The following is a 27,443-nucleotide window of genomic DNA, read 5'->3' as shown; positions in this document are numbered from 1 at the left end:
CTCTGTGCTATGTACAGAATATTTGCCTTTATACTGTCTCTCTGTATGATAGTCCGTTATACTGTGTTGTGATAGTACTGCATGCGGTCCCTGTGCCAGTATGCTATGTTTGGCTGCTTACTATGCTGTGTTAGATGACTAACTCATATGATGGGTCACTTACAGCTGATTGCATCATGTGCTGTACAGCCTGTTAGCTCAGAGGCTACATAATACTCACATACACATACCACCTGTCCACTGTCATAGGCTGGTGAGGTGATCATCTCAATAATTAGCATTAGCGGTTTGCCCTCATTAAAATGTTAACATCAAAGGTTGAGAAACTTGTATACATGAAATTACAAATGGCAAATAAAGTTGTTATAAATGTGATATTGGTATTGCCCCAGTCAGATCAGCCCTGCTGGCCAGAATATGGATGTCACAGTGTAACAGGCACTTCTGGTCAGAGCACAGGTCTTCTATGGCGAATCAAGAGGCAAATGTGACTGCCAGGGGTCACATGTTAGACATTGTTGTGGAGAGTTGATGGTGCTGTCCTCGATGTACCTTTATAAGTACAAATTTGCCACCTCTCCTGCCTGATTTCCCTACATTCCTCTACATGCTCTATCAGCTTTTCTGGCACAAGCTGTGTGAACTGAGCCTAATAGTTTACACTGCCATGTGGTCCACTTTCAGTGAGGATTATATGGAGAATAACTGGCTGCCTTCAGACACCCATATTTTCAGTCGGTGTGCTTATTGGATAGCACACCGTCTATTGTTAGTTGGTGTGCCGATGGTGCACATGAGTGATTTTCCACATGGAACATAAAAAAAAAAAATAGCATCATGCACTTTACTGGGTTGTTTTTTCGTGGCCCGAATATTGCATGTAACAGCAGGATAGCTGCTATGTGGACGAGCACACTGAGCCAGTCACATCCAGAATTTGCAAACTTGATTATCCCCATTTTTACAATGACCATTTGAACCCAGCTTATCTTTCCCATATGTGGATATTTAGGATTGAAGTAGTGTTTAATTTCACTTGGTGACAAAATAAGATACATGGAACTGTAGTGTCTTGTGTATTGTCATCACTGAGCTATGGACATTGGTAATGCGCAGTGTACAGAAAGCGGCAATGTCTGCAGTACTAGCACATTAATAATTAAGCTGCCTCGCTAACTAGGATGATTTCCATTTTTTTTTTCTTGACAGTTCCCCTGGTGGAACGCTGATTCCATGAGTCTGACTGATGGCACATAATAAGGGTAAGGGTGCTTTGACATTGCCCTTTTCTCCACGTTCGTGGGTTCCGTCAGGGTTTGTCTGGACCTATCCGCTGATGGGTCCATAGACTATAATGGTGCCGACCGTCAACGTGTCGTGCATCATTTTTGGGCGTATATGCCTACTGGAGTCAGACACTCAGATGCAGTCTACTATGTCTTGGTATCCTCTTCCAGTAGGCATGCACGGCAGAGCGCACGTTCACTACGTCGGCACCATTACAATCTATGGCCCCGTCTGCACATACATCCGAATTCCACTATGCTAGGTGGTTCGTAAGAAAGCCCCTATGGGACCCTCGAACTTGGAGAAAAGCACAATGTGAAAGCAGCCTAATAAAGGTGGGGGGGGGGGGGGGTTATCCTGTGTGGGGAAAGTTTTAATAACTGCACTGGTAACTGTCCAAGCACAGCTGGAGACATACCCGTCAGCTGATTTTAAAGAGTAACTGTGGTTTTCATTTTTTTTTTTCATAAGATATTACCAATGTACTATTGATTTATCAGAGAAATTAGCTTTTTTTTTCTCTTCCTAGATTGATGTTTCACTCTCAGTACATGAGTAAAAACTTCTAATACTGAGGAGATGACAATTGGTGCTGCTAAAGTTCTATGGAGAGGGAAGGAGGGAGCAGCTAGAGGTAGACAGACATTCTACTGAAACTTCACATGAAATGACACTTGCCGTTCTTTATAGAACTTTATGAGCACAATCTATCTCAGCAATGGGAAAATCTATATTCCTGCTGATAGATTTTACTTATGAATTGATGCTTTTAGTAACGAATTATCTCCAGGAGGAGAAAGAAACGGATTTCTCTGATAAGATATATTACAAAGCTTCTCATTTTCACATGGAGTATTGATTCATAAAAAAATGAAAATGAAGGTTAGGAGCCACCTACGGCCCCAACGCTGCTGAACAGTCGCGCGACTTCCGCAGGTGCACGGAGACGCACAGTGGACATGGGATTTCTAGAGATCTCATCTACTATGCTGTAACATGGACGCTGCGGGTTTGACTCTGCATAAGTCCCCAGCGGCTCCTGACCGTGGGCACATACCCTTACTCTTTAAGAGCAGAATGAAATTCGCAGATGCACACATGGATATGGGATTGTAAGCTACCTCTACATATTTTCTTATGTAGTAGGAGGAAATAGCTTTGTAAATAAGCTGCCCTGTTGTCTGTCACTCGCATCCTGATTGTTCAGAAAACTATAAAATATTTAATAGAATCCCCCATGTTTGTTTCTTGTGACTTTTGTCCTCTGCGTGCATCTGTAATGTATCTGTGTAGACTTCGCACACTTGCAGTGATTCCCATGGTACAGGATGTCGTAATCGGCCTTGTTTTGCTGAGACTAGGGGCACTATTGTGTTTGTGAATGCCGTGTTTCTCCTAACTTTGCTTTTTTTCATTCTTTGGCAGATGTTGGTTGACTCTGCTGTGCCAGAAAGGGGCAAACCTATTGTGCGTAATAGGGAGCTTGGCGTATAGCAGCCGACATGGATGAACAAGCACTGCTTGGACTAAACCCAAATGCCAATGCTGACTTCCGAGAGCGAGTACGTCCCACCACTCACTGCTAATGTGTTCCGTTTTATTTATTTGCTGTTCAGTAGAATGTGAAACCTGGTGACTTTTCCAACACTGACCTTTTAGCTTCTGTACCCTATGACTTGGTGACCACATATTCTTATTTCACCCCAGTATTTATCTTTGGCATTAGAATGTTTATCTGCCTAAGATAATTTTTTTTAATTGTGGGGTGTTATTAATAATCATATATTTGTATTTCAATGTAAATTGACCGATGACTGTCTGCTTTCATTTCAGGCATTGGCTTACTTTGAACAGTTAAAAGTCTCACAAGACGCATGGCAGGTCTGTGCTGAAGCATTAGCCCAACGCATATATAGGTGAGGATGATTTTCTTATTTTATGTGTAAATCCATAAATCCTGATGTTTCCACTAGTGTAGTGTTCTAGAAATTTGCTCATAGCACATTATTTCTGATGCATCCTAAAAAATGCATTTTAAAAAAAGTAAGACATTCTGTACATTTCTGAGGTGAGAAAATGCTTTATTATACCACAATGGCCACTTTTGTAGATGACTTGCATAGCTGGGATGCTGCTGTGATTGACAGGTGAGCTCTATCTTGGCATACTGCTGCTGGTTAACCACTCTTAACACGTACTACTATAAAAAGACATGAAAATGTATAGTGTGTGTGAATAGTATTTTACCCTGCCAATAGTAATGCTCTATGTATAATGTATGTCTAAAATGAATAGGGCACCTTCCTTCAATGGACAGCTGCATTTTGTTTTACTTTGTGGATCTGTCTTCAGATATTCCAGATGGTGCCTAGATTTCATTGCCTTCTGTCTATAAAGTGCAGTTTGTTATACCCATGTTCTTTCCCGACTAAAACGGCCCATACACTTAGTGTTGTCAGGTCCTGACTACAATCTAATTTTTATGGGGGCTCCCCCGAAGTCTGCTTGTTGTAAATGTTGGTGGAAACACACATTTGACGTGTTGGCTCACAATATACTCCTTTGTCCTGCTGGTAGATAAGCTGCTGCTAGTCACTCTCTGCTATTGACTTAATGGCTGAGTGTACATGTTCATAAGGAGGTTGGGTTACATAACTTTCAAGTGAATAAGTGTTTGCCAGAGGCTTTTGTCTGCAAGTCCAGCTAAATGGGTTGTCTACTTTGGACAATGCTTTATTAGAAGGGTCCATTGACATTAAGCTGATCACAGGGTGTCCCAATTAAGATATACCGGGTTCTCCGGTTTCCTCCCACACTCCAAAGACATACTGATAGGACATTTAGATTGTGAGCCACAATGGGGACAGTGCCCATAATGTCTGTAAAGCTCTGTGGAATTAATGGCGCTATATAAATGGAGTAAAAAAAATACCTAGCTGTTGGTGGTAATTTATGGGATGTCTGGTAGTAGTGTATATTTCCCTTGATGTACCATTACAATAGGCACTTAGTTTCACTGGAAAACCCCTTTAATTTGTCACTCATCTTAGATAGATCGGTTGGGGTCTGACCGCTTGTACCTGCGCTGATAAACAGAATGGATGACTTTTACCTTAATTTGAATGGCACAGCATTGCACATGCCTGATTGCAGCTCCATTCATTCTCTCTGGGACTTCCGGAAAAGGTCAAGCATAGCGCTCGGCAACCCCATAGGGTATGAATGTGTCAGCAATGGGGCAGGCTCACTACTGTACCATTCTGCCCCCCGTCCTCTAGACCAATCCCATCTATTATTGTTCAAACAAATCTAACAGTTGTTAGAATATTGATGCTATCCCATCTCAGTTACATCTATTAATTCCCCCTTGTTATAGGAATTTGGATAATGTGATCTCCATTTTGACAAATAGTCCAGGATATACTGAGGCTCTGCCATATACATCACATAGGGATACTCTAAGACTCTGCTGCATTCATGATATGGGATGGACTGCGCCTCTGCCGCACACATCACATAGGATATACCCGGAGACTCTGCTGTGTACATCATATCAGAGACATAGACCCTACTGTATGCACCTCACATAGGAGACGCACTCTGCCGTACACATGCAGGGCTGTGGAGTTGGAGGTGGAGCCAGAATCGGAGTCAGTATAAAATGGACAGACTCCAACTCCTAAAATATATAATAAATTGGGTACAGTAGTTCAATGCAGTTTGTGGGGAATATTTCTTTCATAAGAATTTGGGAAAGTTATGAAATGTTCTATTCCTGATCTAAGGGTCTAGACTTTTCTAGCTGAGATGAATCTGTGCTACAGTAAATTTATCACTTAAACATGAGCCATGTATGAGGGAGTCGGAGTCATGGAAATTGTGGAGTATGAGTCGGGAGGTTTGGGTTACCGACTCCACAACTCTGGTCACGTGGGACACAAACTGCGGCTTTTCCATGCACGCAGGTCACATAGAAGACACCAGCTTTGTCATTTAGCTATTACTGCTGCTACGAAATAACATGATGGGTATCCAGCAGCATGGGAAGTGTATTAGGGGAACCATATCAGAAGGGGGAGTCTGTATAGGTTTTCGCAACCAGATAACCCATTAAGGCTTTTATAGTGGTGGAATAAAAGTGGGAAGATTACCTTGCCAATAGCTAAACCGTTAACACAACTGTCAACCCAGATTACAGGCCAGTGGCTGTGCAGAGGAAGTAAAGGGGCGGAGGGCTACACCAGTATTTGCAGAAAGTGCTGGCATATCATAGCGATGCCTTCAGTTTCTGGTTTGGGAATACACTTTGAAGTTAAATAAGTCAGAAGCCATTTCCTCTCGAAAGCATCTTCCCTGGCAGTAAAATGGATCAGTTGCCACATACATATGTCATAAAGTTTTAATTTTTTCAGATTTTAAATTTTTTTTAAGTAAAAGTTGTCATGTTGTAATTGTGTGCAATGTTTTCTGCAGAGCGGTGGCACGGCTGACAATGCAGTTCTTCATGAAGTAATGGCACAAGTGCTGTTACTGACTGAGCCATTGATGACTTCCCCCACCTTATTCCCCCCACCCACCAGCAGACTCGCACTACTTTTGTAGGGCTTTCAAAGCTGCTTTGTATCTATTGCCTGCTTGAATATAGTTATGAAAGGAGAATCTGTGCAGATTTTGTAACCTATTGCAAATTAATGATTAAGGGGTTTGCCAACCCAATAATTATTTTTTGAGGCACTGCTTACAGTGCTTTAAAATAGCAAAAGTATTAGATTGTCCATACACATTAGACTAATATTAGCTGAACCCACCAATTTCTGCACGACTAGTCAAGCATTCAGTGGTTTAGCGATTTGGCTTGTATTTGATATGCTGGGGTAGAGGATCGGACTTGTTGAATTTTAACATGGCCAATTGTTTATACTCATGAGAGATAAGCTGCCACTCTTCCTCAGATAAATGAATTTGGGTTTGATCTTGATTTTTCCGATCATTTGTAAATAACAGTATGTGTTTTGTTTCAGTGATGATCACGTCAAGTTCTTCTGCTTCCAAGTTCTAGAACACCAAATCAAATTCAAGTATGTACCTGATTCAATGTCTGTCTGTTGTGGTTCATTTTTTAAAGTGCAACCATATGTCATGGGTCATAGTTGTACTTTTTATTTAAAATTGGAGGAAGCATTTGGGTGGTGATATTTCCTTCAAAATCAGATTAGATTGGTCCTTTTTCAGGAAAAACATAAACGAATCTTGGAGACTAACAAAATTTAAGATCATTCACGGGACTTTGTAGGACCATATCTGACAGACTAACCCATACCCTAAATGCCATCTCAAGTCTGACCTAATCTTTGGTCTCTGGTTTTGTTTCTTGAAAGCGGTTTCAGATGCCGTGAATTACCTTGGCGTTATAACTTCTCTTTATTTCCCCAATTAACTCTGTTACATTGCTGGAGTGACTCGGATGCTGAATCTAATCAACTCAAAGGCCCCCAAAACTTTTACATACTCTTCTCTTGTAAAGAAAAAAAATAATTCTTAAATATTGGTTAGAACCATTCACCCCATCTTTATAGGAATTAATAACTCCACTGAAACACTGTATGGAGGTGGAAAAGTCGATATGAGGCTATAGTCACAAGCAGGCAAATTTCTTCCAAATGGAACCAGTTTATTATAAAGTTTTGTACATCTGAAGAATTAAGAAATGTAGTTGAACCTTTCGTCAATACTGCATGGTATATCTTAGACCTTAAAGCGCACCTTTCAGCAGGATTGTGCTCAATAAACCACATACACTGTCAGGTGGGCGCCATTACACTGATTTAATGTGATACCTTGGTTGATGAAATCTGTCCTGTGGTTCTTGTGTAATCTTTACTTTCAGTTTGGAGATAATGATATGCCCATGCTCCGGGGTGGCCTGTGAGGGGCGCTCTTTCTGGTGCTCTGCTTACGTATTCATCTGTATGCTCTCATGACAGCTCACTGTGCCTTCACTGACCTGCCTCCTATTTTACCTAGCCCCGCACTACTAGATGCATTATGTAAAATAGGAGGCTGGTCAGTGAACAATCAGTGACCTGTCATAAGAGCATATAGATAGAGCGCCCCCCAGCAGGCCGCCCCGGAGCACGAGCATATCATTATCTCCAAACTGAAAGTAAAGATTACACAAGAACCACAGGACGGATTTCATCATCCAAGGTATCATATTAATCAGTGTATGTAGTTTACGGAGCACAATCCTGCTGACAGGTGCGCTTTAAAAACAACCTAGGCCAACTTCGCATTAATATTTAAGCACTAAAGGGAGTAGATCTAATGCTTTGACATGAAATTTTCCCCTCGCACCTTTTTCTTTGATGGCTTTTTATGTTTTGTCATTTTATACTTTATATTTAATTTTATATTTTCCTTTCCACACATGTTAATTGACATTTTCTTAATACTTATGGATCTCTTTAATCAGATATTTATATCATATTAACAAAACCAAAGTTGTTGGCTGCCTAGTCTGCGTACTGGATGTGGTTCACTCTTTGAAATGTTTGTGTTTAATAAAATATATATATTTATTAATATATTATACTTTTTAATTTATTTTTTTTAAACAAAAATCCAGAAAAACCAAAGTATCTTTTACTCTTGTGTCAGCCTGCAGATAGACTCCTACAATGGATAGAGAACTGGCCAACAGTCACAATTTCTGTGTAGGAATGGTCGCTTTACATTTCCCCAATAGTGATATCACTGCAGCAAGCGATAGGCTGCTACAATAATGAAGAACCAATTCCCTTGCCGTTGTGCTATGTCTAAGGCTGTGTGCCCACGATGCTTTTTTAATGCGTTTCCGCAACGTTTTTGCAGCTGCAGAGACACATTAAAAACGCATGGTAGAAGGTCTGCCATGTCCCCCAATGATAATCCGCATGTGCACATGCTGCGGAAATTTCCGCTGCGGATTATCATTGCGGAAAAAAACGCAGCACTACCAATTATTTTGCAGAAGTGCTGCGTCTTCGCCGCCATTGACTTGCATTAGACCGCATGGATTACGCATCACTGTATATGTAGATGCGTAATCCAAGCGTTCTAATGTGCGGATGGTACCCCGGTGTAGATGAGAGGAGAGTCTCATCCACACCCAGGTACCATTAAAAAATCTGTAAAAAGAATAAAATAAATGTATACTTGCCTTCTGTCGGCCCGCGCTGCGCTCCTACTTGCTTCCCGGCACTTTGCAGTGAATTGAAGGACCTGCGCTGACGTCAGAGTCATGTGACTGGTCACGCGACGCTGACGTCGGCAGGTCTTTTCAATTCACAGTTGCCGGCAAGGGAGAACGGAGTGAGCGGGACACCGGGGGCCATCGGGAGTATACATTTATTTTTACCATTCTCTCGGGTCACACTATATAAATCCATGCCGTTTACATGGATTTATATAGTGTGACCTAGTTGTCAATCCACATGCGGAAATGTCAGTGAATAACGCTCCATTTCCGCTTGTCCCTGGCAGGAAAACGCATGTACAATCCTCATGTACAATCCGCATGCGTTTTTTTCTGCCAGGGAGATGCAGAAACGCTCAGGAAAAAATCCAGAGCACTTCTGCATCGTGGGCACATAGCCTAAGGGAGGAAACAAGGACTCTTTATTTTTGTTGTTCTTCCTCTCCCTCTATGTGCCCACGTTGCATTTATGAAGCAGAAAATTTCTGCTGCATAAATGCAAGTCCTCTCCCGGGAAAACGCATGCGGAATTCCGCACGCGTTTATCGCGCGTTTATCACGCGTTTTCCACATGCGGAATTGCCTTGCGTTTTTTATGCATTGAACAAAGGCAATTCTGCTTGCGGAAACGCAAAATTAAATGACATGCTGCGGATTTTTGAACGCAGCATAAACGCTGCGGAAAAATCCGCAGCATGTGCATAGAACTTGCGGAATCCCATTGGGGACCATGGGGTGCGTGTTACCAAGCGTTTTTCAAGCGTTTACGCTGCGGAAATTCCGCATCAAAAACGCTTGAAAAATGCTACGTGGGCACACAGCCTAAGGCTGTGTTCACACGATGCGTATTTCATGCATTTCCGCGGCGTTTTTGCAGTTGCGTAAACGCCGCGGAAACGCATGAAAAACGCATGGTAGAAGGGCAGCAATGTTCCCCAATGGAAATCCGCATGTGCTGTGCCCATGATGCGGATTTTTCCGCAGCGTTAACGCTGCGGTCAAAAATCCGCAGCATGTCAATTAATTTTGCGGAAACGCGGCGATTTCGCCGCCATTGACTTGCATTAGAACGCGCCAATTCCGCAAGACAGCATTTGTACTTGCGTAATTGGTGCGTTCTAATGTGCGGATGGTACCCTGGTGTGGAGGAGAGGAGAGTCTCATCCACACCCAGGTACCATTAAAAAAGCTGTAAAAAGAAGAATAAAATAAAAAATAAATGTATTCTTACCTTCTGTCGGCCCGCGCAGCGCTCCCGCTTGTTTCCCGGCACTTGCAGTGAGTTGTAGGACCTGCGGTGACGTCAGAGTCATGTGACGGGTCACGTGACGCTGACGTCGGCAGGTCTTTCAATTCAAAGTTGCCGGCAGCCGGGAGAACGGAGTGAGCAGGACAGCGCGGGCCATCAGAGGTAAGTATATACACTCTCTCGGTTCACACTGTATAAATCCATGCTGTTTGCATGGATTTATATAGTGTGACCTAGTTATCAAGCACTTTCCAGGTGATGCTAAAATCGCCTGGAAAGCGCTTGTCAATCTGCATGCGGAAACGCATGTGAATCTGCATGTGGATCCGCATGTATTCTGCAGGAAAAACGCATGCACAATCTGCATGCGTTTTTTCTGCCAGGGAGATGCAGAAATGATGCAGAAATTTTCTGCTTCATTTCTGCATCGTGTGCACATACCCTAAAGCAGTTAAAGCCTGATTCATTGTGTGCATTTTTTAAGACCCCTTTCTTTTTTTTGTTTCCCGGTAGTCATTAATTATTTTTTTTTAGCCGAATTTCTAAAAACATTGCACATGGCTCATCAGTTTTGTGTAAGATCAAAAATGCTCTTTATTTTTGTCTTTAAATGCTTTTAGACTCTAAAATATTGCAACTTTTGTGCGAAAAAGTACAGCTTTGCAAAGAATATGTTCAAAGGGTGCTGGAGTACATTTGCCCCCCCCCCCTCCCCTTCAAAAAAAAAAAAAAAATTGAGTCTTTTGGAAAAGCTGCAATTGACAAAACATCTGAAATTGCCCAACCTCACCCACAATGACCAACATAAAAGAAAAATGCAGGGAAGCACAAAGGCGCAAATGAAAAACAGGCTACATATGCCAAAAACTAGACAAAAGGAAGTTGCAAATATATGTAGATCTATTCCTTTTTTTTGTTCTCGGTGGGTGCATATTCTGTGTAGGTGCAATATGCGCAGTGTGTCCGCTGTAGTAGGGCAGAGCATTGTGTCTATACTAGAAGTTCATGAGATCATCAGATCTTGTCATGACAATTTGTGTATCTAGTGACTAATTGTTCCTAATGCTTCTAAGATGGGATTTCCATAAGGAACTTTTATTATTTTTCAGGTATGCTGAATTGACTGGACTCCAACAACAACTTATAAGGGAAACGCTAATTGCATGGCTTCAATCTCAGGTACATACCTTAAGCTAGTATAGATATTTGGGCAGCTTATGTTCCAACCTCTAATCCATGGTATCTTATGCAAGAATATCGCTCTGCTCCGTACACCATAGTAACTAAGTAACCTACAGGATATGCTGTAAGTCTGATGGGGTCTCGGAGGTCATACACCACATTTATGCCTAAGAACGCATGTGCTCTGATTCTTGCCCTGCAGTATTTGTCAGTGACCACGAAGTGAGTAAATTCAGGTGCATCTAGTTTTATGTGTATATTTTTATGTCCATTATACACTAGTAGAATTACAAAAGCCATTGCGGAGATGGGACCCCACCTATCAAACATGGGGTATCCTAAAATAATACATTAAACTTGTTGGCAGGTAAACTCCTTAAACTTGGTGCAAGCCAAGATTAGGCCCAAACTACTGTTGGAAGTATATACAGTGCATTTATGAGTATACTTGTACTAATAAAACAATCTTACAGAAATCAATTTACATGTGTTGCTTTCAATCTCATGTAGATTATGCTGTAATATTTATTTCCATTTTTGCTTTTTGTCGTCTGTAGATGCTAAATGCCCAACCAGAGAAAACTTTTATCCGTAACAAAGCAGCACAGGTTTTTGCTCTAGTCTTTGTTACAGAGTTTCTCACAAAATGGCCCAAGTTCTTCTTTGATATTTTGTCTGTTGTGGGTGTCAACCCCCGAGGAGTGGACTTGTACCTTAGAGTCCTAATGGCCATCGATGCAGAGGTAGTTGATCGGGATATAATTCATACCCCAGAGGTAAGGAACGTGGCACGTGTCATGTGAAATGGGTGCAATTGCTTTTGAGCATTTTTGTGTTTTTATTTGTAAAATAAGATAACTTTAAAACATAGTAATGCTTCTACTGAATAATCCAAAATGTAATAAAATAGGTAATCCACATAATCCGTTTTATTTATTTGGAAATCTACAATTTGCCTTGCAGGAAGCGCGCAGGAATACATTACTGAAAGACACAATGCGAGAACAGTGTATCCCTAACTTGGTAGAATCATGGTACCAAATTTTACAGACGTATCAGCACACTAACTCTGAACTGACGTGCCAGTGCCTTGAAGTGATTGGAGCCTATGTTTCTTGGATCGATCTAACATTGATTGCTAATGATAGGTATGCTTTTATTAATGTGATGTTATTACTGCCTTGCTATTATAATGTTACCATAATAAAATAGTATGTTCTCATGTTTCTAAGACATAGTGGAGATTTGTCACCTCCATTATAAAGGAAAAGTCTAGGTGCTTTCTACAGCAATTCTTAGGGTAATTTTCATGAGTAAGCAGAGAGCTGGCAGTACAATCTGGCTCCATCAGGCAGCTAGTCCACTATTCCTTTATTTAAGCATATTCTGGTGGCAGTTTAAAATGTTCTTTATTAAATGTATTCTTATAGAGACCACCTTTTCTCAGTGAGCACTCATGAGGAACATTTAAAGCAAACCTGTTTCCTGCACAGAATTAGTTGTCCTCACATTGATCCACCTAGTTTTTAGCACATGCCAGCCAATTAGAGGGGTTTTCCAAGAGGTATTTTTATAAAGTACTGTTATCTTTGCACCAGGTGAAAGCACTCCAGTGTGCTAACACTTTTGATACAACTCTTTGGCAGTCATGGTCACAAGATCGTGTAGGACTGACATATATTTATAAATATCAAAAGACTGACCGTCACCTCCAAACAGAAAACAGGTGCGTACAGGGGCTTACTAAGTAGCCATCTCCATATATGACTAACAAAGTATCAGTAGAAAATAGGAATAGCTGAGAATTCTTAAAGCATAAATTGGCCAATCGTGTGTACCCAGCAGCCACAGTAAGGCGACTCTTGTTGCTGGGAACCTATTAAGTGTGAATCCTCTTAGGCTGAAACCTGCATAAATGTGGGAAGGTAGGAACCTGATATAATTAAAACCGCCTGAGGCTTAGGGGTGGAGTGCTCAGTCAGAGCGCCTATGTATGCAAATATCAAAAGTCATAAGTTACTTACCGGTAACGGGATTTTTCATAGACCATGACATCACCACGAGAGAGGGGATCCACCCACCAAGGACAGGAAACCTACAGGCTTAAAAGGGGCGGCCCTCTCTCTCACCTCAGTTTGGATTACAGAGCATTGAGAGGACCACCAGGTTAGTAGACATGGTAAACAATCATAAAAATATTATTTTTATACAACACCACTAAGTGAGAAAATTATAATTAATAACTGAGTAGTGCTCCCATAAAGTGAAGGGAGGGAATATAAGGGTGCTGTCATGGTCTCTGAAAAATCCAGTTACCGATAAGTAACTTATGACTTTATCGGTCGACCATGACAGCACCACGAGAGAAATGCAGAGATGAAGAAGTTTAGGGAGGGACCACAGCCTGGAGCATCCTTCTTCCAAATGTGAGGTCAGATGAAACACCCAAATCCAGTCTATAGTGCCTATAGAAGGTAGATGGAGAAGACCAGGTAGCAGCCTTACATATGTCTTCCATCGAGACACCCGTCTTCTCCGCCCACGAGGTCGCCACTGCTCGGGTAGAGTGAGCCTTTAACCCCTGTGGTGCTTGCTCCCCGCTGGAGACATAAGCTACAGTAATAGCTTCCCTGATCCACCTAGCTATGGTGGACTTAGCAACCTTAAGCCCTTTCCTAACCCCTTGGTAGGAGATAAACAAGGAACTATCTTTCCTGAAAGCCTGGGTGACCGACAGGTACTTAATCACACATCTTCTAACATCTAAGGTATGGAATTCTGCCTCTTTTTGGTTACTTGGATTAGGACAGAACGAGCCTGAAATAGGTTCCCTCCATCAAGGACAGGAAACCAAACTGAGGCGAGAGAGAGGGCCGCCCCTTTTAAGCCTGTAGGTTTCCTGTCCTTGGTGGGCGGATCCCCTCTCTTGTGGTGCTGTCATGGTCGACCAATAAAGATTGACTGTCACTTCCAAACAGACAACGGGTGTGTACAGGTGGTTACTACTGTTCCTACCTTTCCACATTTATGCAGGCTTCAGCCTAAGAGAGGTTTCACACTAGATATATTCCCAGCAACAAGTCTCCTTACCATGGTTGCCGGGTACTCATGAATTGGCCAATTTATGCGCTAATTCTCAATTATTCGTATTTTCTTGAGCAGTAATGCAATTCAAATTTCATGTTTGCATACTGTAGCGCTTCAGAGTGCTACTTTATTTGTTAGTTATAGACATATATTTATATCCATTAATTAGCAGTGTGATTTTAGAGAAGTATACGTGTATTTAGACACTTATTGTTGTTGTCAATTTCCAATGAGTTTATTTTGTAGTACTTCATGTGACTATTAAAAAGTTTCCTTATTTCCTTCCTGTGCTGATCTTTCAGATTCATTAACATGCTGCTAGGTCACATGTCTGTTGAAGTTTTACGGGAAGAAGCATGTGATTGCTTGTATGAAATTGTAAATAAGGGAATGGATCCAATTGATAAAACCAAATTAGTGGAGTCTTTGTGTCAAGTGTTACAATCTGCTGGATTCTTCAGCATTAATCAGGTTTGTCACCTCCGTATCCGGTTACCTTAAATATTTGACTAATGGAGATTCTACGCATTGAATAATTGAAAACTTTAGTCAGGTATTTATTTTTGGATGCTTAAAAATATTGTATGTTGTCGGGTGCTGTTTGTTTTCTGGTCAACCATAAGTTAAAAGCGCTTCTGTTTCTTTACATTAGGAGGAAGATGTGGATTTTCTGGCCAGATTCTCAAAGCTCGTCAATGGAATGGGCCAGTCACTGATTATTAGCTGGACCAAGTTGGTGAAATCTGGAGATCTGAAGAGTGCCCAAGACACTCTGCAGTCTATTGAATCCAAGGTGCCTCTGATGTTGCAGTTGCTAATCCATGAAGATGACGATATTTCTTCCAATATCATTGGATTCTGTTACGAGTATTTGCACATCCTGAAACAGGTATATGATGTGTGTTAAACCAGTTTCCTTATTTTATAATTAAAGGGACTCTGTCACCAGATTTTTGCTACCAAATCTGAAAGTGGCATTTTGTGGGACCAGAGACAGAATCCAGTGATGAATCACTAACTGGTCTGCTTAGTGTGGTTTTTATAAAATCACTGTTTTATCAGCTGTAGATTATCACTAGAGGACTACTTTGCCTGCTTCCGGGTAGTCAAACCACACCCCCACCACTGATTGTCTACTAATGCATAGTGTACATATAAAGCTGCTAGTGATGTGGGCGGGTTACATACAGCTCCATATTCAGAAAACTGCTAGATCTGCAGCAGTTGTCCCATTCCATAGACTGTTTACATCCGGTCGCCGCTGAGCCTGATTATAACTGGTGCTGCTACAGGAGGATTGGTCATCAGTATAAAAGTAATGTACCCCTTTTTAATTTCATTTCTTGTTTTCTTTCATCTTTTTCCATTTTCAGTTGGTATTACTTTCTGACCAGCAAAAGACTAATGTTGAGGTAAGTGGTCCTCAGACTTTGAAACTCCTCGCTCAGTTTTCTAGAATTTCCTTTAAACATTGCATGTTAAAATTCACAGTACAGGCTTGTTTTTATTTTTTCCTCTACATATTCTATTTTCATCGAAACACAAAAACAGGTGTGTATATAATATAGATGGATATATAGATAGAGGTATATAGATAGATCTAGGTATATAGATAGATATATCTTGTATAGATAAGAGGGAGGGGAAATAAAGTGACATTTTATGGATTGAGCTATTTGTAAGGACGTCTCCTTCGGGCGGTATACACTAGATGTTTTTAACCTCTTTATTGCCTTTTTTGGCTCATGTAACCAGATGTCCTTCTGTTGTAGGCAGTAATGCTGGCGGTTATGAAGAAATTAACGTACGATGAAGAGTATAACTTTGAAAATGAGGTGAGTGTATTTACAGATTCATTCAATTTTGCAAGTTATGTATAATGATGACTTTCTAGATTTGTGTAAAGATGAATAATATTTAGTGTTGAGCGAGTATGTTCTATTAACCCTTTCGCCGAGTATGCTAGGGCCGAGCTTCGAGTATTTACAGCTGCTCGGTGATAAGGTTGAATCGCTCCCGTGTGCATGATTTGCAACTGTTTGACAGCTTTATTATATGTGAGGAATGTGTAAGAAATAGACATTCCTCCCATGTAAATTTTTTACACATTCCTCACATGTAATAAAGCTGTTGCAAACCATGCACACGGGAGCGATTTAACCTAATCACCGAGCAGCTGTAAATACTCTGTGCTCGGCCAGAACATAACTCGCTGAACCCTAATAATATTTTTAATATGCCATATGCACTTTTTGGAAAGAGGTCTGCAAACTGCAAAGTCAGAACTTTCTTTTTAAAATGCAATGTTTTCAGTATGAGATTTTTACTGCAAAGTCCCAGTAATGTAAGGCGCATAAAGAGTTCCCATACTGATAACTGGATCCTTGGAGACGGCACATGGCTCTGTATATCTCTAAAGCACAGTCTGCAGAACCTGCTATGGCTCCAGCAAAGCAGATCTATATAATGATGTATGTGACAATAATAAAGGCCCTGATCACACAGAATATTTACCATTGACGAGAGAGTTCAAATGCATCACTCTTATGAGAGTATAGCAAACACTGTATGTGAAGTCTCCTTTATAGTTGTAACCCTTTAAATCAGTTTACGGGGGAAACTTTTGTAAGTTTGATAGGATGTAATTTATAAGACATGTGGCTGTATGACCCTAGCTTTATGCCATTGCATTTCATGTGATTGACATTAGATATTACCTGTATAAGACAAACCTAACCAATCCACTTATTTTTGTTTGACACTAGGGTGAAGATGAAGCAATGTTTGTGGAATACAGAAAGCAGCTGAAATTGTTACTAGACCGTCTTGCTCAAGTATCACCAGAATTATTGTTGGCTTCTGTCCGAAGAGTTTTTAATAGTACACTACAGTAAGTATGGTGCTTCATTTGACTTCTTGAGAAAGTAAAATAACATGAAATGTAATTTTAAAAACTGATTTCTATGTTCCTGATTTATTTAAAAAGCTTAATACAGGTATCAAATTCTTATGACTGCTTATCACACCCGTGTTTCACTGTACGTGGGTTTCCAGATCCAAACTCAACAGCCACATATATGACTGAGGCTAATCAGTTCAGATCCCGTGACCCAATGTCAGTTTATATTTCAGGGTTCGTACATGTGAAACACTCAAGTTAAAGGGATATTGCAGTCAAAAATTACTTATACACTGTATAGGTGGTAAATGTTAGATTGCGGTAATCCAATCACTGGACCCCACCGCCAACTAAAAAAAATTTGAGACCCCTCCCAGCCGTATAAACATAGTTAAAAAGGATTTAAAGTGAACCTGTCCCCAGAAAAACAAAATGCTATTAATCTGCCTGGCGCTCGCACTTAGCCAAACGCTGCGGGGAGAAAATTAACTTTTTTCCCCTTGGCAGCATTGTGGTTTCAGCCACGGGGGCCGCGCAGGTTCACCGGTCTGAGTATACAGAGCAACGGCTATAACTGCGTCCCTGGCCCTGACTTACAATCCGCCCCAATACAGAGCCTGTGTCAATCGGGGCTGGGGGCGCGGTTACAGCCCCCACCCCCACGACTGAAGCTGGAACACTGCAGGTGTAATAAAGTTCATTAGCATACAGCTAAATTCAGCTGCCGGGCAGGTTAACAACGTTATTAACCTGCAGATTAACAGATTAACACCATATCTACAGGTTAATAGCGTTTTCTTCTGGTGACAGGTTCCCTTTGAATTGAAAAGTGGTTGCATGGTTTTTTATGTTGTGTTTTTTTCTTTTTTTTTGTTTTTTTAGGAATTGGCAGAGCGCTTCTTTTATGGAAGTAGAAGTTGCAATAAGGCTGCTGTACATGTTGGGCGAAGCTATTCCAGCATCCCACGGAGCTCATTTTTGTGGTGATGTTGCCAAAGCAAGTGCTCTACAAGATATGATGAGGACGGTAAATATTTTACACCTGTATTTATTTACCCAGTGAGCAAATGGCATACATAATCTAGTTATTTATTTTTATAGCGCCATTTATTCCATGGCGCTTTACATGTGAGAAAGGGGTATACATAGTGAAAACAATTACAATAATCTTGAACAAAATGTGACGGCGACTGGTACAGGAGGAGCGAGGACCCTGCCCGTGAGGGTTCACAGTCTACGAGGGATGGGTGAGGATGCAGTAGGTGGGGGTAGAGCTGGTCATGCAGCGGTATGGTGGAGCGGTGGTTACTGCAGGTTGTAGGCTTGTCGGAAGAGGTGGGTCTTCAGGTTCCTTTTGAAGGTTTCCACGGTAGGAGAGAGTCTGATATGTTGGGGTAGAGAGTTCCAGAGTAGGGGGGGATGCACGGGAGAAATCTTGTATGCGATTATGGGAAGAGGAGATAAGAGGGGAGTAGAGAATAAGATCTTGTGAGGATCGGAGGTTGCGTGCGGGTATGTAACAGGAGACTAGGTCAGAGATATATGGAGGAGACAGGTTGTGAATGGCTTTCTATGCCGTGGTTAGGGTTTGACAGAGTAGAGGCCGGGGAATAGCGGGTGGACAGGTGAATTAGTCGGGCAGTGGAGTTTAGGATAGATTGGTAGGGTGCGAGAGTGTTGGAAGGGAGGCCACAGAGCAGGAGGTTGCAGTAGTCAAGGCGGGAGATGATGAGGGCGTGCACTAGTGTTTTTGTAGATTCATGGTTGAGGAATGTGCGGATCCGGGAGATATTTTTAAGTTGGAGTCGGCAGGAAGTGGAAAGGGCTTGGATATGTGGTTTGAAGGAGAGGTCAGAGTCCAGGGTTACCCCAAAGCAGCGAGCTTGAGGGACTGGGGAGAGTGGGCAGCCATTTACGTCGATAGATAGGTCAGTTGGGGGGGTTAAGTGAGATGGCAGGAAGATGATGAATTCTGTTTTATCCATGTTAAGTTTTAGAAATCTAGCAGAGAAGAAGGATGAAATAGCGGACAGACACAGTGGGATTTTGGTTAGTAGGGAGGAGATATCGGGTAAAGAGAGGTAGATCTGTGTGTCATTGGCATAGAGGTGATACTGAAAGCTGTGGGACTCTGAGCTGTCCCAGGCCTAAGGTGTAGATGGACAAGAGCAGGGGTCCTAGAACTGAACCTTGGGGAACGCTGACAGATAGGGGGCGAGATGAGGAGGTGGTGTGTGAGTGGGAAACACTGAATGTCCTCTGTTAGGTATGCGAAGATCCAAGATAGGGCCAAGTCTGTGATGCCGAGAAATGAGTCTGTAGTAAGAGAGAATGGTCCACTATGTCGAAGGCAGATGACAAGTCGAGGAGGACAGAGTAGTGTCTCTTGGATTTGGCAGGTAGTAGGTCGTTGGTGACTTTAGTCAGGGCAGTCTCAGTAGAATGGTGCAGTCAGAAACCAGATTGTAGGCGGTCGAGAGGAAGTAAAAGGAGAGGTGGGAGGACAGTTCAGAATGGGCGTGTTGTTCCAGTAGTTTTGAGGCATATGGGGCGATAGCTAGTCAGAGTGGATGGGTCAAGGGAGGGCTTTTTGAGGATGGGTGTGATTGAGGCATGTTTGAAGCATGAGGGGAAGACGCCAGTTGTTAGTGACAAGTTGAAAAGGTGGGTTGGGATGAAGATAGTCGGAAGGTTTGGGATGAGGTGGGACAGGATTGGGTCAAGTTAACAGGTGGTGAAGTGTGATTTGGAGAGTAAAGAGGAAAGTTGGAGGAGGAGGGTTGAGTGGCTATGAGGAGGGGCTGTGGGGACTTTAGGCAAACGCTTTGTCTGATGGTGTCAATCTTCAGCTTGAAGAATGAGGCAAAGTCTTCGGCTGAAATAACAGGAGAGGGAGGAGGTGGCTGGGGGACGAAGGAGAGAATTGAAGGCGTTGAATAGCTGTTTGGGGTTGTGAAACAGGGAGGATATGAGAGATGAGAAGTATGTTTGTTTGTTTTGCTGCAGTGAGTGTGGACTTGAAGGTAGTGAGGGACTGTTCGAATGCGGTGAAGTTCTCATTGGTGTGGAACTTTTTCCATCTACGCTCCGCGACCCTGGAGGCTAGTTCATTCATCCTGTTTCTGGGATAGCAGGGGGATCCGCATGATTACTCAGCTTTTCTGGACTCCTGAAATACAATATTAGATGCAAAACATTGTGGTGTTAAATTTTCACTAAATATGAGACTTGTGTGATAACCCCCCATTGGAGTATATCGGGTCCTTATAGCCAGTAGCCATTATAAATGAACATTTGCTGTAGACATTTTGCTGAAAATATCTGAGATTTCAGCTAAATTTATATATTTCCTCATATTAAACAGAACCAGAGGTGTTTTTCAGACACCATTTGCTCTTGACTTGTTAAATTTAGCATGTCTTTCCTCCAAAGCATGCATGTTTTATGAAGCCTTCAGCAGACAGACATTGCATATCTGTAAGAAGCTTAGAATGTGACTTGACAGAATTTTTAACAGCTTCAAAGACATTAGCTTGCAAAGGCACTTGGCCATTAGTTTTGGTATTCCCATAAAAATGGAGCGTGACATGCATGTGTGGGCATAAATGTTTCAGGTGGGGCAACCCTTTTAATCACTTTACAACCATATAATGTAAATATGTAGGTGAAGGGGGTGTTTAAGCATGTACATAGACCACCGTAAAAACAAAGCCCTACAACCATGTCAGAATTGCATTTTCAAAATTTTACCTTGCAAGATTTTTTTCAGTACATTATGCGGTAATATTAATGTCATTCCAAATTAAAACTTCTCTTGCAAAGAAATCAATCCTCCATAAAGCTGTTAAAAGAAAAAAGTTCTTATTGGGAAGAACAAATACACAAAAAATGGCCATATATTATTCATGTAGCTGTACAAATATTTGAATCTGTACCTACAGGGTGTATAGAGTCTATACACCCCTAGTGTTTGACATGTTAAAATGCCAAGCGTTTGTCATTTAAAAAAAAAAATCATAACGAGGATTAATTTCACAACTTTTTCCACCTTTAATGTCACCCATAATCTGTACAATTCAGTTTAGAAAAAAACTGAAATATTTTTGCTTGGAAAAATAAAAACTAAAATAATGTGGCTGCATAAATATGCACACCCTTAAGCTAATACTTTTTTGGAGTACCTTTAATTTATGATAGCATTGTCTTTTTGGCAGTAGTCTGTTAGAATGGCACATATAGAATTGTCAATCTTTGCCCACTTTTCCTTGCAGTAGCGCTTCAAATCTATCATTTGAAGGACATCTCCTGTGTGCAGCCATCTTGAGGTCACCCATAGATTTTCGATTGTATTCAGGTCTGGGCTCTGGCTTGACCATTCAAAAACTTTGGTCTTATGGCAAAGCCATTATTTTGTTGATTTGGAGGTATGCTTAGGACCGTTGCGTGGAAAGATAAAATTTGTTTCTCTTCATCTTTCGCTTTTTAGCACAGGCCTGAAGGTTTTGTTGCAAAATTTACTGATATTTGGTACTGTTCATAATTCACTCCACCTTGACTAAAGCCACAGCCCCAAAACGTAATGCTACCTCCACCATACTTCACTGTGGCTATGATATTCTTTTGGTAATTGGACGTTCAGTTCTAGGTAATGTCACTGTTTTGCCAAATTTAAGCCACTTATTGATGACCATCAGTGTTCAAAGGTATATTTAATACCATGGAAAAAAATTTTGTGCCCTTCTCTGAATCTAACTTTCATCAATAAGACCCCTTTGCTGTGTTGTAAGCGGTTTGCCGACCATGGGCCCGATTCATCAAAGCTTTTACACCAGTATTTTGGCCTAGAAAGCTTTCTGAAGTCGCATAATTTTGGTGCAACTAGAGGACGCTAAAATTGTGACACTTGGCATTCTCACACCATTTATTGCCCAGCTCTGACAAAGTGGGCGCAGCGGCTGCAGGACAGGGGTGTGGCCACCTCTGCTTGTCAAATCTTAATCCAGCAGGGACTAAAGTAGGATTTGTGTCGAGGTGCTCACCACTCATCCATCGCTCCTGATTGATGAAGAGGCTTACATCCCTTCATGAATCAGGAACGTCTGACTCCAGCACATCTCATCTCTTCATGAATTGGCCCCATGGCTTTTGCTGTAAAATACAACTAAGAAAATGTCAGTAAAATCCTACTAAAACAGCTAAACTTCGGACTACTATTTAACATGAGTTTAGCGAATTTTGAACACCGCCTCATCCCAAATTATAAGAGGGTGTTCACACTTATGCAACCACATTATTTAAGTTTTGTTTTTACTTTCTCCCTCCAAAATTATTTGTTTTCTCACTGGATTTCTACTGATAATGGGTGGAAAAAAATCTGAAATTATCCTGGTATGATTTTATACTTGAGAAAAACTTGGCATTTTAACAGGATTGTGGTAGACTTTATATCTTATAACCTGCTATAGTGCGGCTATATTTTGGGGCGTTTCCTAGTATATTGCAGTGGCAGCAGATTTGCACTTTTCCCCCCATTTATTTCACTGGTAACTCCATGAAACGATATCTGATTTATTTCTCACTGTATGAAAACTGAGCCTTTAAGTTACAGTAGAACACTATGGAAGTCTGTAGACATATCATTTATTTACTAAGCATCCTATAAAGTTGTGTTTTGTTTTCCTCTATTTTAGCTGGTGACCTCTGGCGTGAGTGCCTACAATCACACTTCTGTTACATTAGAGTTTTTTGAAACTGTTGTAAGATATGAAAAGTTCTTCACAGTTGAGCCTATCCATATTCCTAATATTCTGGTAAGATACTATCTTGTTCACCTCAACTGAAGCACACAAGTCATTTGTTTGAAAACATTGCTTTATACACAATATAACTTGTGCTCATCAGTAGTGTTGAGCATTCCGATACTGAAATATCAGGTATCGACCAATATTCGCGTTATTGGAGTTCCGATACGGAGTTCCGATGCTTTTAGAATATCGAATACCGGAATTGGAAGTTCCCATAATGCTTGCTCTCTGCAGTGTCTCTGAAGGATGAAAAGCTGGATGGCAGCGCTCAGTTTACTGTACTTGTCATTTAGTGTTAAAGGATATATTTAAAGAAATAATAGTGTTTTCATGCACCGTCTCTTTAAAAAAGCCGGCCAGCAATTCATCAGCGGCATACACCGGTACCGGACAATTTAGAATAGAAAGAAAAGAGCATCACACATAGATTAGATAGATAGAAACATGTCAGTCACATATATAATAAGTACAGTGACAGTGATTACTGTACTTGTCATTTAGTGTTAAAATAAAGGATTTATTAAAAAAAAAGTTGGCGTGGGGTTTCCCGTAATTTTAGTCTCTAGCGGAGGTTAAGCAGACGGCTGGGGCAGATGTTTGAAGCCTGGGAAGGGGGTAATACCCACAGAGCTTCCCAGGCTACTAATATCAGCCCCCAGCTGAATACCTAGCCTTTACTAGCTATTAAAATGGGGGACCCCAAAAAAAAAAAGACGTGGGGTCCCCCTTATTTTAATAGCTAGCAAAGGCTAGGCTGACAGCAGGGGGCTGATATTAATAGCCCAGGAAGGGTGCCATGAATATTGGCCCCCTCCCAGGCTAGAAACACCAGCCGTCAGCCGCCCCAGAAATGGCGCATCCATAGGATGCGCCAATTCTGCCACTAAGCCTTGCTCTTCCCACTGCCCTGTAGCGGTGGCAGTGGGGTAATAGGGCTGGGGTTGATGTCAGCTTATAATGCCAGCTGACATCAAGCCCAGGTTAGTAATGGAGAGGCGTCTATAAGACACCCCCATTACTAACCCCATAGTCAAAGTTAAAAAAAAAAAACACAAACACCCAGAATAAAGTCCTTTAATTGAAATAAACACACAATTCTTTTATGTTCTAAATTAAACCATACTTACCATCACGCCCATTCCAGCTGAAGCCAACGATCTCCTGCAATAAAAGTAAAATAATAAAGAAACCTCATCCTTACCTTTTCATGGTTCTCACGACGGCTCCAGCTCTGTTACATTCACATGACAGGCTGGATAGCAGCCGAAAGCTGCCATCCAGCTTGCCATGCCGCAGACACTGAGAAGCGCAGGCATGGCTGTGACGGCATAAAGATGAGCCGAGGTCATGTCCAATGAACTCAGCTCACCTCATGCACGTCATTGACAGCGTGGGAGAATTCTCCTGCGCTCCGCGCTTGAGCAGGAGAATTCTCCCACGCTGGGATGGCATTGAGATGACAGGCTGGATCGCAGCTGAACGCTGCCATCCAGCTTGTCATCCTTCAGAGACACTGCAGAGCGCAAGCATGCCTGCGCTCTGCAGTGTGTATGAAGGATGGCAGCGCTCAGCTGTGATCCAGCCTGTCCTCTCAATGCCATCCCAGCGTGGGAGAATTCTCCTGCTCAAGCGCTGAGCGCAGGAGAATTCTCCCACGCTGTCAGTGACGTGCATGTGGTGAGCTGAGTTCATTGGACATGACCTCGGCTCATCTGGATGCCGTCACAGCCAGACACTGAGGAACGCAAGCATGCCTGCGCTTCTCAGTGTCTGCGGCATGGCAAGCTGGATGGCACCTTTCGGCTGCGATCCAGCCTGTCATGTGAATGTAGCAGAGCTGGAGCCGTCGTGGGAACCATGGGAAGGTAAGGATGATGTTGGTTTATTTTACTTTTATTGCTTCAGCTGGAATGGGCGTGATGGTAAGTATGGTTTAATTTAGAACAATAAAGAATTGTGTGTTTATTTCAATTAAAGGACTTTATTTTGGGTGTTTGTGTTTTTTTTTAACTTTGACTATGGGGTTAGTAATGGGGGTGTCTTATAGACGCCTCTCCATTACTAACCTGGGCTTGATGTCAGCTGGCATTATAAGCTGACATCAACCCCAGCCCCATTACCCCACTGCCACCGCTACAGGGCAGTGGGAAGAGCAAGGCTAAGTGGCAGAATTGGCGCATCCTATGGATGCGCCATTTCTGGGGCGGCTGACGGCTGGTGTTTCTAGCCTGGGAGGGGGCCAATATTCATGGCACCCTTCCTGGGCTATTAATATCAGCCCCCAGCTGTCTGCCTAGCCTTTGCTAGCTATTAAAATAGGGGGAACCCCACGTCATTTTTTTTTTGGGGTCCCCCATTTTAATAGCTAGTAAAGGCTAGGTATTCAGCTGGGGGCTGATATTAGTAGCCTGGGAAGCTCTGTGGGTATTACCCCCTTCCCAGGCTTCAAACATCTGCTCCAGCTGTCTGCTTAACCTCCGCTAGAGACTAAAATTATGGGGACCCCCACGCCAATTTTTTTTTTAATAAATCCTTTATTTTAACACTAAATGACAAGTACAGTAATCAACACTATCACTGTACTTCTTATATATGTGACTGACATGTTTCTATATATCTAATCTATGTGTGATGCTCTATTCTTTCTGTTATAAATTGTCGGGTACCGGTGTATGCCACTGCTGAATTGCCGGCTTTTCATGTAATACATTCTACATTATTCTTAGTTGTTTTCCTTCATGGAGAATTAACCTACAAGGAAAGAAAGGGTTTATTTTCATTCTTATCTTTGTGTCCCATTGACTTGCATTGGTTTCCGGTATCGGAATCGGCGATATCCGATATTTTTTGGGTATCGGTCCGATCCGATATTTCCTGATATCGGAAGGTATCGCTCAACACTACTCATCAGGCTTTCTTAAAACAAATCCTCCTTCTTTTCCAATACATTGTAGCATTTGGACACCAGTTCAGTTCATTTTTTTCTCATCTTCATAAAATAGGCCTCATTTATCAAAACTGTCTAAAATAAAAAACTGCCTTTTTGCTAATGGCAACCAGTCAAAGCTCCGCTTTAATTTCTTCCCTAACCAGTCTGATTACTGGGACCCATACTGATCCCGAAAACACATGTGAATGGAGCAGTGGTGGATCATGCAACCAGCCTCTTCCTTCATTCTTATGAGCGTGCCGAGCACCAGCCCGGCGTTGTGTTCGACTATCTCCTACGGTCACATTGAGAATGAATGGGGTGGCAGTCTGCATGATCGGCCACTGCTCAATTCACACGAGAGTTCAGTTGGGGTCCCAGCAATTGGATACTCCCTTAAAACTGCTCTGTTAACATGAAAGTTGTGCTGTGATTTGATGCAGTTGAATTTTTCTTTTAGACAATTTTCATCTGTCTTGTTTTCCTGCAATTTTATATGTTTTAAAAGTTGAGATATCATGCCGTCTTTTTTTAACTTTGCTAATAAAGTTAAATAAGTAATTTGGAAAACAAACAACTAAGTTATAGCAGACCAACTTCCATAAAAAGGGGATATTTTTCCCAGTTAATATTGAGTACAGAGAGGGTTCAAAAGTTATTTATTATGGATATTGCCTCACTCAATGGGCCAGGCCAATCCCTCAAAATGGCAGAATATTATCTGCGAGTACGGCAACGGTTTTAACCATATTGAATCTCCCATACTTAAAATGATGCTCTAATTGCTGCTGCCAAAGGTTTAATTACTATCTGGAACAATATGGATGGACAGAGCATCACTTTCACGTTACTTTTTTGCAATGCCAAAAAAATCTTACACGATTCCATCATCTTTCCCTCTATCATGTGTGGCAGAGTAAGTTAATTGGAGACACAATAAACTCCTTACCAAAGCCCTTATGTGGCAACCTATTTTTACCTTTTGTGTCCCTGGTAACTCTAATATTAGACCAAATAGATGATGGACAGCAGTGTGAACGACTTCTTCGAACCTCCGAACCCCTTGTATCTCCATTATTAGATCAGATAGACATAGTGGACAGTAGTGTGAGCAGCCTGTTCATACCACAGAACCCCTTGTATCTCCATTATTAGATCAGATAGACATAGTGGGCAGCAGTGTTAGAGGGCTCTTCTAACCTCAGAACCCCTTGTATCTCCATTATTAGATCAGATAGACATAGTGGACAGCAGTGTGAGAGGGCTCTTCTAACCTCAGAACCCCTTGTATCGCCATTATTAGATCAGATAGACATAGTGGGCAGCAGTGTGAGAGGGCTCTTCTAACCTCAGAACCCCTGGTATATCCATTTATTAGATCAGATAGACATAGTGGACAGCAGTGTTAGAAGGCTCTTCTAACCTCAGAACCCCTTGTATCGCCATTATTAGATCAGATAGACATAGTGGGCAGCAGTGTGAGAGGGCTCTTCTAACCTCAGAACCCCTTGTAGCTCCATTATTAGATCAGATAGACATAGTGGACAGTAGTGTGAGCAGCCTGTTCATACCACAGAACCCCTTGTATCTCCATTATTAGATCAGATAGACATAGTGGACAGCAGTGTGAGCAGCCCCTTCTAACCTCAGAACCCCTTGTATCTCCATTATTAGATCAGATAGACCTAGTGGACAGTAGTGTGAGCAGCCTGTTCATACCACAGAACCCCTTGTATCTCCATTATTAGATCAGATAGACCTAGTGGACAGCA

The 27,443-nt window shown here is 41.8% G+C and overlaps 1 protein-coding gene across 1 annotated transcript in view; it reads left to right on the top strand.

The window, feature by feature from the left end:
• Positions 1–27,443, top strand: part of XPOT (exportin for tRNA) — a 56,961-nt gene that overhangs the window by 5,156 nt on the left and 24,362 nt on the right. Inside the window, exons 2-14 of the mRNA XM_073651705.1 lie at positions 2,713–2,849; positions 3,121–3,203; positions 6,309–6,365; positions 10,880–10,949; positions 11,510–11,728; positions 11,916–12,100; positions 14,342–14,510; positions 14,692–14,928; positions 15,413–15,451; positions 15,812–15,874; positions 16,805–16,929; positions 17,821–17,965; positions 22,629–22,748. Of these exons, the coding sequence (XP_073507806.1) occupies positions 2,790–2,849; positions 3,121–3,203; positions 6,309–6,365; positions 10,880–10,949; positions 11,510–11,728; positions 11,916–12,100; positions 14,342–14,510; positions 14,692–14,928; positions 15,413–15,451; positions 15,812–15,874; positions 16,805–16,929; positions 17,821–17,965; positions 22,629–22,748 (1,572 nt within the window). The 5' untranslated portion in view covers positions 2,713–2,789. The remainder of the gene's footprint in view (positions 1–2,712; positions 2,850–3,120; positions 3,204–6,308; positions 6,366–10,879; positions 10,950–11,509; positions 11,729–11,915; positions 12,101–14,341; positions 14,511–14,691; positions 14,929–15,412; positions 15,452–15,811; positions 15,875–16,804; positions 16,930–17,820; positions 17,966–22,628; positions 22,749–27,443) is intronic.

This window comes from Phyllobates terribilis, unplaced genomic scaffold, assembly GCF_046119375.1.
Source record: "Phyllobates terribilis strain yellow unplaced genomic scaffold, ASM4611937v1 Scaffold_11__3_contigs__length_659146591, whole genome shotgun sequence".
Classification (NCBI taxonomy): Eukaryota; Metazoa; Chordata; class Amphibia; order Anura; family Dendrobatidae; genus Phyllobates; species Phyllobates terribilis.
Note: the sequence above shows the minus strand (reverse complement) of the source record. Positions and strands in the feature narration are given on the sequence as shown.